The sequence below is a fragment of the Coregonus lavaretus genome (assembly GCF_964263955.1).
Source record: "Coregonus lavaretus genome assembly, chromosome: 10".
NCBI lineage: Eukaryota > Metazoa > Chordata > Actinopteri > Salmoniformes > Salmonidae > Coregonus > Coregonus lavaretus.
The window spans coordinates 37,686,417-37,695,883 of record NC_139997.1 but is presented as its reverse complement, the minus strand read 5'-3'; the positions used below and the strand labels follow the sequence as shown (position 1 = coordinate 37,695,883).

At 42.7% G+C, this 9,467-nt stretch overlaps 2 protein-coding genes across 2 annotated transcripts in view; both read left to right on the top strand.

Moving 5' to 3' along the window:
• Positions 1–292: 292 nt before the first annotated feature.
• Positions 293–2,608, top strand: LOC311135691 (ependymin-2). The gene is made up of 6 exons (XM_084169712.1): positions 293–467; positions 671–702; positions 949–1,089; positions 1,445–1,631; positions 1,812–1,896; positions 2,103–2,608. The coding sequence occupies exons 1-6, from the start codon at positions 380–382 to the stop codon at positions 2,233–2,235; spliced, it is 666 nt and encodes a 221-aa protein (XP_084025838.1). The 5' UTR covers positions 293–379; the 3' UTR covers positions 2,236–2,608.
• Positions 2,609–3,435: 827 nt separating this feature from the next.
• Positions 3,436–9,467, top strand: part of LOC311136319 (pannexin-1-like) — a gene marked incomplete at its 3' end in the record, with an annotated part of 29,309 nt that continues 23,277 nt past the window's right edge. The window contains exons 1-3 of the mRNA XM_084170440.1: positions 3,436–3,827; positions 4,799–4,938; positions 6,345–6,547. Coding sequence (XP_084026566.1) covers positions 3,647–3,827; positions 4,799–4,938; positions 6,345–6,547 — 524 coding nt within the window. The 5' untranslated portion in view covers positions 3,436–3,646. The remainder of the gene's footprint in view (positions 3,828–4,798; positions 4,939–6,344; positions 6,548–9,467) is intronic.

The following is a 9,467-nucleotide window of genomic DNA, read 5'->3' as shown; positions in this document are numbered from 1 at the left end:
GATGCTGACAAGACAAGGGACACACAAGGACAGAACAGGAGACGCAATGGCAAGGCAGACCATTGCTCCATAATGACTCCATGTGGCTTGTCCTTAAGTCCCTGTTTATGCAGATGTTGTTTGTCAGGGTCCAGGTGGAAGGATAGGTCAGCAAGTTTAAACCACCCCCCCGTCTCTTTCCAAAACATTGTTCCATTGTTACAGACACTGTGGGGGTTGGACCCATAGAGGTGTTCTGTTTAATCCCATGGTTGGACCCTATAAAAGGACCAGTGTGTCCATCCATCCTGTCACAGTACCTGGAACCACTTGGAGTCGTGATCATCCTCTCTGAGTTGTGAAAGTTTGAGTGTTAACCTCAGTCTCCCTCCACAAGAAGATGCAGGACTTCGCCTTCGCTGCCCTCTCCATCTGGCTGTGTCTGGGTGCCACCACTCTGGCAGAGTCCCACGGCCCACAACACTGCAGTAAGGATTATCTGCTTTATATCTACTTGTAGAAGTTCATGTTGCTGTGCACTGTGTAAAACTGTTGTTAGTTGTATGACTATTTCTGAAATATTGTTAAGGTTTATAGATTTGACAGTCTCTTCTAACTTAAATTATACCTATATGTCTACACATGATCTCTGAGTTTGAAAATCTGTCTAACTGCCGTCTTTGTCTTTTAGCATCACCTAATATGACTGGGGTCCTGACTGTGGTGAGTTGTCCATTAATCCATTAACCATTATCAATGTCCAGTTTCATGTAAGGACACTGTGTGGCTATTTTTCCATTATTTCAAAACCAAACCAGACTCTCAGCTCAGGCAATCCTGTTTTTGTCCACTGATGTTTTCTCTTAAACACAATTATATTGGGACAGTTGGCTAAGTTTTTGCAGGTACAGAATTGGGTCATATTCATCTCTCTCTCTTCCTCTTGCTTTTTCTCTGTTGATAAAACAGATGGCCCTTACAGGAGGTGAAATCAAGGCAACTGGACATTACAGCTACGACTCTACAGACAAGAAGCTACGTTTCACTGAAAGTGAGATGCACCTCAACAAGACTGAGCATCTGGAGGACTACCTGATGCTGTTTGAAGAGGTACCACTGAGAACTAACAGAAATACACACTTATAAGGCAAGATTTCAGTTGAGTCCAACCCAATTGTAATGCAGAAAAGCTGCTTTATAACATCACAAAGTCTACATGCATAACACACTTGTTACTGTGGTTATGACACTGCATCATCATGTGGTCCTCTGTAGCTCAGCTGGTAGAGCACGGCGCTTGTAACGCCAAGGTAGTGGGTTCGATCCCCAGGACCACCCATACACAAAAATGTATGCACGCACGACTGTAAGTCGCTTTGGATAAAAGCGTCTGCTAAATGGCATATTATTATTATAATATTATTATCATAACCGAGTCTTCCTCCATCTCTACCGTCTCTCTCAGGGGGTCTTCTATGACATTGACATGAAGAACCATTCCTGTAAGAAGATGTCTCTGCACTCTCATGCTCACGCTCTTGAACTCCCCGCTGGTGCAGCCCATCAGGTTGAGCTGTTTTTGGGGAGTAACACTGTTCAGGAGGAGAACATCAAAGTGAACATATGGATGGGATCCGTGGCTGAGACTAAGGGTGAGTATGATACGCATTAGGAGTCAGACTGTCAATGTGATTTTTATTAACAAAGTAATACATGATGGTTTATATACTGTATATTGGTTTATATAGCAAAGCTATTGAGGTGTATCAAATCAAAGCATTCACATAAAGTATACGTCTGTCCTAATGTCTGTCTGTCTATCTGATCTCCAGGCCAGTATTCTGTGTCAACTACTGTGGGAGAATGTCTACCACTTAGTACTTTCTACTCAACTGACTCCATCACACTCCTCTTCAGGTGTGTGACATACGTTTAACTTGCTTAAAGCAGTGTAAGGTCACTGAGATGTATGTAAAGTATGCTTTTACCATATTGCCCTATTACAGTACTAGATTTATTTGAAGATTGATGAAGATTTCGTTCTACACTGTATATCTGATTGTGCTTACGGTGTAGGTTCTTGCATGCCCAAAATCTTCATGTGTTTTCTCTTTTTCTCACAGTAATTCTGAAGTGGTCACTGAAGTGAAGGACCCTGAAGTGTTCACTCTGCCATCTTTCTGTGAGGCTGTGGAGCTGGAGGAGACTCCAGAGGGCCAGAATAATGACTTCTTCAATCTTTTCAACACGGTCTGAGACAGTGGCACCAGGATCTCCAGCCCCAACCCACCAAGAGCCTGGCCAGCTAATCCACCTAGATGTTTCTCTCTCTCTAATGACTACATTTGAGTGTTTTATTACAATCTCTCCTCTTCTGTTAGATAAGATATGTATTATAATTTACTTTCTTTATTGATTCCCCTTTGAAGACATTGCATAAAGATGGATCAGATGTAAAAAGGAAAGTTAATTTCAAGTTATCATGTTAATGTAATCTCTACGTTTGAACAGGATATAATGGGATATAACGTTTGTACCTTACACTATTAATCTGTCACTTTAAATTGCTAATGCGTAAGAGGTCTGCATAGGCAAATAAGATAATAAAAACTCCAAATCTTTTCCAGTCTCCAAATGTATTTTTTTATTACCGAAGTCATCTTCAACTTTTTCCACAAACATACATAAGAATATCTCATAATCTCTCGCTCTCGCTCTCTGAAACTAATTGCAGCCCCATAGCGTCTAGCCCCTGTAGCCCACATTGGCTAAGCTCTAGTCTCATTAATTAGTCATGCCCTTGATCCAGAACAATAGTGTCACTGTCTTTGTGTCTGTCAGTATTTCTGGGGGTAGGTTTACAGAAATGTATTTCACATTCACAGACATGGTCACTCGTGGCCTGTTGTAAATGGGGTTTGAAATCACTTTTAAACTATTTCTGGTTAACAGAGAGGGATGTGATACCTGAAAAAGCGATGAAGTCATGAAACCCAAAACAAGCAGGGAGACAGAGAGTGAACCCTATCTGGGGTGAGTTGCTGAGCATGAGGCCAGCTGCTGTCCTTGGTGCTGCAGCTGCCAGGGCTGGGATAGTGAGGCTGACTGGAACCCTCCTCCAAACATGCCGAAATGTGTAGGCCTACTGGCCCATTTCAGCACTACCACATGGGGGCCACTGCACAGCAGCAGTTGCAACAGTGGGGGACTAGTCAGTGTATCAAATTAAACTGTCAAAGCAACGCTACGAATCAGGCCTACCTAATTTATTCCTGGAGAAGAGAGATAACATACTTTTGTTTTCTGTAACGCTCAGTGCGAGGACCTTGGAAAGGCACTGGCAGTCTGGCACTACTCTTCCATTGACAGTAAAATAATAAAAGGCTGTGAGCGTTGAGGCGGGTCACGTGTCGATGGCTCCTTTGCCACTAGCCCATCAGTGCAAGTCTAGACGATGAGTCACAGGCGTTATTGAATGCACTTTCAGATAAGGAACATGCTTGTTGTTAATTACATGAAATCTTAGTTTCTCGCCGTCGTCATAGCAAATAGGCCTAATGTGCGTAAAAACTTGGACATCGGCTTGTTTTTTTTGGATTAACAATACATTTTATTAACTGTCTATTACTTTGAAATTGGTCGCACGGTGACTATTTAACTTTGAACCATGGCGATTGCACACGTTGCTACAGAATACGTTTTCTCCGACTTTTTATTGAAGGATCCAACAGAGTCGAAGTACAAAGGAGTGCGTCTGGAGCTGGCGGTAGACAAAATAGTAACTTTCATCGCGGTTGGTCTCCCTTTGTTACTTATTTCCCTCGCGTTTGCCCAGGAGGTGTCAGTAGGTGAGTTGAATTACTGATAGATTATCAGAACACACGCTAAAATGTTTAAATCGGTCGAATAAAGCATCTGGGTCAAACATAGAAATTGATAAAATAGTATTCTCTGTAGAATTGAGCGCACGCACTACATCAGAGCAGACTAGCGGGTTCTCTCGGCGAACAAACTCTGTCTTTCTTTGTTTAGTTTCTTGCAGTCCATTGCAGTCAAGCACTGTAGGCCTAAACAATAAAACACTGCTTCAATGATTTCAGTGCCAACATTTACACGAATGGATTCTTACATTCTCGTCAGATGATCTCGTAAACATGTCTAATCCCTGGGTCGTTCTTTGTCTGCTCCATATAGCCCATAACTAAAATTCAGACCACCACCGTCTGTCAAAGGAAAACAGGCAATTTCACTGAAATGTGTCGCCCCTGATTAACCTATCCAATATTGTTAAATGTTTATCTTGTTAAAACAGCTGTGTTGCTTGTCCCTCAAAATGTAGTCTTAGTTACATTTTAGCCTTCTTGTATTGTATGTTGTTCGAGAGCAGGCTCACAGCGCCGCCAACCTGCGTGAAGCAGTTAGATTGTAGTTATTTGAAAATGACTCAACAACCTCGTAAACAAATCCACACGGCCACACCCCTCCTTTCACTGCTTTTCATATTTGATCCTTTCTCAGTTGTAGTAGGCTCTAAAATTATTTATACTGAATAAAGTGACTGAGAGGTAGCAGGTAGATAAAAAGGTTTGTGAGTAAAATATGTAGCCTAATAGATTAATAAAATCATGGGGAAATAATTTCTAATGCTGAGTCACAGGCTAATTCTCACTTGGCAGTGTGTTAAAGGGTTACACATCAAGCAAATAACTAGGATACAGTGGAAATCAATGTATTTTTACCGTCCATCCTCAGCACTATGGGACAACAACAAGTGGCCTGTTCTAACCCTGTCCTCCAATCCCTTTATGTCTGAATGCAGGTACCCAGATCAGCTGTTTTGCCCCTACGAACTTCTCGTGGCGACAGGCGGCCTATGTTGACTCCTTCTGCTGGGCTGCGGTGCAGGAGCAGCAACCCAGTGTTGATGGAGTCAAGGGCGCGCCCCTATGGCTGCACAAGGTACAGACCCTCCTCAGTTAGCCAAGACCAATATGGGGACGTGCCCTGTGTCCCAATTCTCCTACCTTTCTCAAAGTGTGCATTTGTCCTCTTCTCCCCTTGCACAACTCACAAGTGCTTACTTACTGTAGGGCAGAACATAGAGAATTGGGACACATAGGTGGACTGTGTGGATTCAACATACAAAAAGCCATAATGTAGTGTAGTAATGTGGGTCAGTGGTCGGAGCAAAGGGGAGCTTCAGTCAGTGTGAGTGAGATTGACCTGTTAATGTGGCCCTAACAGTTATGGCTGCATGGGGAGTTGTGGAATAACGCTTCTCATTGGTAAACACAACGCAGCATTACATTTAGAATATTTATGATTGCAATACCCACCTGAGCTCTCAGGAGGGTTTAAATCAGGCCAGACTGTCAAGTAGAGTCAACACTATTCATCTACATTAAAGCCCTGTTACCATGGCCTCTACAATTATAATTATGCAGCCTCTTCTCAGACGACTGGGAGAGATACTCAGAGTGTTTCTTGATGAAGTGAATAATATCTCCATATGCAGGTTCAATAATAATCAAATCAAATTGTATTTGTCACATGCGCCGAATATAACAGGTGTAGACCTTACAGTGAAATGCTTACTTACAAGTCCTTAACCAACAATGCAGTTTTAAGAAAAAGAAGTGTTATGAAAGTATTTACTAAATAAACTGAAGAGAAAAAAAAGAAGAAGAAAAAGAGCAACAATAAAATGACAGTAACGAGGATATATACAGAGGTAATTGAGGTAATATGTACATGTAGGTAGAGGTAAAGTGACTATGAATAGATAATAAACAGAGAGTAGCAGCAGCGTAAAAATGGGGGGGGGGGTCAATGCAAGTAGTCCGGGTAGCCATTTAATTCGCTGTTCGGGAGTCTTATGGCTTCGGGGTAGAAGCTGTTAAGAAGCCTTTTGGACCTAGACTTTGCACTCCGGTACCGCTTGCCGTGCTGTAGCAGAGAGAACATTCTATGATTAGGGTGGCTGGAGTCTTTGGCAATTTTTAGGGCCTTCCTATAGTAATATCTCCATAATGCATGTCATTATGTTATAATCTGTCCTTGTAGTCGAGGCATTACAATTCCCACCGGTGAGAAGGAGAATTTAACATCTAAATTGGAGTGACATTTCTCAAAACTTTTCCAAACCGTGAGTCACAACTCATTCATCATAGGTCCAGGTGTATTAATTTGGTTTACTTCTGTGGCTCATACCAATGTGGGTCACACCAATCTTCTGTATTTTCCACAGTCAGTTCATGTGGATTGGTCATCTTTCTGGTTCTCATATTTAAAGGAGTTACGCAATTCTTGCTTTCTTTTTGGTTCCCTCTCACCTGCTTTTATTCCCCTCTGCCCTCCACCTCCAGTTCTTCCCCTACATCCTCCTGTTGTTGGCCATCCTCATGTACATCCCTGCTCTGTTCTGGCGCTTCACGGCCACCCCCCACCTCTCCTCTGACCTCAACTTCATAATGGAAGAGCTGGACCGCTCCTATAACCGAGCCATCAGACTGGCCAAGAGCCTGGCCTCATCTATAGACACCAAAAAAGTATCTGACGACTCCCCCAGGTAAACACTGCACTAGGACCTTGAACACTCCATCAACTTTAGATTACTTAGGTTAATTCTTTCTCTCTTCCACATGAGCTCAAAGACTCCTAAGGGCCAGATGTACTAAACGTTTGCACTCTTTTTTCAAAAGTGATAATAAAGTTTTGGATATAAGATAGTATAGTGATAATGGCTGGTTCCGAATAACTAATAATGGAACCTATAGAGATCAAATTAATTTTTATTTGCTTACGCTAGCCTACTAGCTATGCAGTCTGAAACAATGTTGGACTGATCTAGTTAAAACAGCAGAGAGAGTTGTTTGCCTGCGGAGGTGAACCTTGCGTTTCTCCCCCTTTAGTTTTATTAAAAGGATGGCTTAGTGTAGAAACACAAGCATGACCTTTTCAGAACAGCTACTGTTGCCTCACACAATGTTCTCATTTCCAGATGTCCATCAATGGAGTGTAGTGCCATCAGAGGACAAAGAGTTCATATGACAGCTTGTGAGAAACTCTGTGAGAATTTTAGATGAGATAAAATGCTCAATATTTTTCATTGACAGGGTCAGAATGAAAGAGAGAGAAACCTTATTAACCAGAAGAACAGGTAGTAAGAAATTGACTGATTTGAAAAAAAGAGTTGAAATAATTTGTTTGGCTTCGCAGCAGTGGAGACTATGCTGAACCCAGCCAGGCTATCAGATACAGTGTGTGTCTTTGTCTGAACTGTGATATAGGCAGAGCTGTTCATTAGATCAGCAATAGACAGTGCTCAACTCTATTTTCTTCAATAAACAGTGCTTAGAAGAATGCTACAATAGCCTAGGGTCAAATTGCATAGTACAACTATTAAAAAAATATCCAGCACTCACTTGATGAAGTTGCATCAATTCTTTTTTTTAATGTACTGCACGCATACACTACCGGTCAAAAGTTTTAGAACACCTACTCATTCAAGGGTTTTTCTTTATTTGTACTATTTTCTACATTGTAGAATAATAGTGAAGACATCAAAACTATGAAATAACACATATGGAATCATGTAGTAACCAAAATCCAGGCTCTGTCGTAGCCGGCCGTGACCGGGAGACCAATGGGGCGGCGCACAATTGGCCCAGCGTCGTCTAGGGTAGGGGAGGGAATGGCCGGCAGGGATGTAGCTCAGTTGGTAGAGCATGGCGTTTGCAACGCCAGGGTTGTGGGTTCGATTCCCACGGGGGTATGAAAAAATAAATAAATAATATAAGTCGCTCTGGATAAGAGCGTCTGCTAAATGACGTAAATGTAAATGTAAAAAAGTGTTAAACAAATCAAAATATATTTTATATTTGAGATTCTTCAAATAGCCACCCTTTGCCTTGATGACAGCTTTGCACACTCTTGGCATTCTCTCAACCAGCTTCACCTGGAATGCTTTTCCAACAGTCTTGAAGGAGTTCCCACATATGCTGAGCACTTGTTGGCTGCTTTTCCTTCACTCTGCGGTCCGACTCATCCCAAACCATCTCAATTTGGTTGAGCTCAGGGGATTGTGGAGGCCAGGTCATCTGATGCAGCACTCCATCACTCTCCTTCTTGGTAAAATAGCCCTTACACAGCCTGGAGGTGTGTTGGGTTATTGTCCTGTTGAAAAACAAATGATAGACCCACTAAGCTCAAACCAAATGGAATGGCATATAGCTGCAGAATACTGTGGTAGCCATGCTGGTTAAGTGTGCCTTGAATTCTAAATACAGTGGGGAGAACAAGTATTTGATACACTGCCGATTTTGCAGGTTTTCCTACATACAAAGCATGTAGAGGTCTGTAATTTTTATCATAGGTACACATCAACTGTGAGAGACGGAATCTAAAACAAAGATCCAGAAAATCACATTGTATGATTTTTAAGTAATTAATTTGCATTTTATTGCATGACATAAGTATTTGATCACCTACCAACCAGTAAGAATTCCGGCTCTCACAGACCTGTTAGTTTTTCTTTAAGAAGCCATTCTGTTCTCCACTCATTACCTGTATTAACTGCACCTGTTTGAACTCGTTACCTGTATAAAAGACACCTGTCCACACACTCAATCAAACAGACTCCAACCTCTCCACAATGGCCAAGACCAGAGAGCTGTGTAAGGACATCAGGGATAAAATTGTAGACCTGCACAAGGCTGGGATGGGCTACAGGACAATAGGCAAGCAGCTTGGTGAGAAGGCAACAACTGTTGGCGCAATTATTAGAAAATGGAAGAAGTTCAAGATGACGGTCAATCACCCTCGGTCTGGGGCTCCATGCATGATCTCACCTCATGGGGCATCAATGATCATGAGGAAGGTGAGGGATCAGCCCAGAACTCCACGGCAGGACCTGGTCAATGACCTGAAGAGAGCTGGGACCACAGTCTCAAAGAAAACCATTAGTAACACACTACGCCGTCATGGATTAAAATCCTGCAGCGCACGCAAGGTTCCCCTGCTCAAGCCAGCGCATGTCCAGGCCCATCTGAAGTTTGCCAATGACCATCTGGATGATCCAGAGGAGGAATGGGAGAAGGTAATGTGGTCTGATGAGACAAAAATTGAGCTTTTTGGTCTAAACTCCACTCGCCGTGTTTGGAGGAAGAAGAAGGATGAGTACAACCCCAAGAACACCATCCCAACCATGAAGCATGGAGGTGCAAACATCATTCTTTGGGGATGCTTTTCTGCAAAGGGGACAGGACGACTGCACCGTATTGAGGGGAGGATGGATGGGGCCATGTATCGCGAGATCTTGGCCAACAACCTCCTTCCCTCGGTAAGAGCATTGAAGATGGGTCGTGGCTGGGTCTTCCAGCATGACAACGACCGAAAACACACAGCCAGGGAAACTAAGGAGTGGCTCCGTAAGAAGCATCTCAAGGTCCTGGAGTGGCCTAGCCAGTGTCCAGACCTGAACCCAATAG

Bases quoted from the DNA above. Each gene is read 5' to 3' on its own strand.
- LOC311135691 (XM_084169712.1), top strand. From the start codon at position 380: ATGCAGGACTTCGCCTTCGCTGCCCTCTCCATCTGGCTGTGTCTGGGT. The intron at 703-948 runs GTGAGTTGTCCA...TTGATAAAACAG, and splicing joins TGACTGGGGTCCTGACTGTG to ATGGCCCTTACAGGAGGTGA. The intron at 1,897-2,102 runs GTGTGTGACATA...TTTTTCTCACAG, and splicing joins TCCATCACACTCCTCTTCAG to TAATTCTGAAGTGGTCACTG.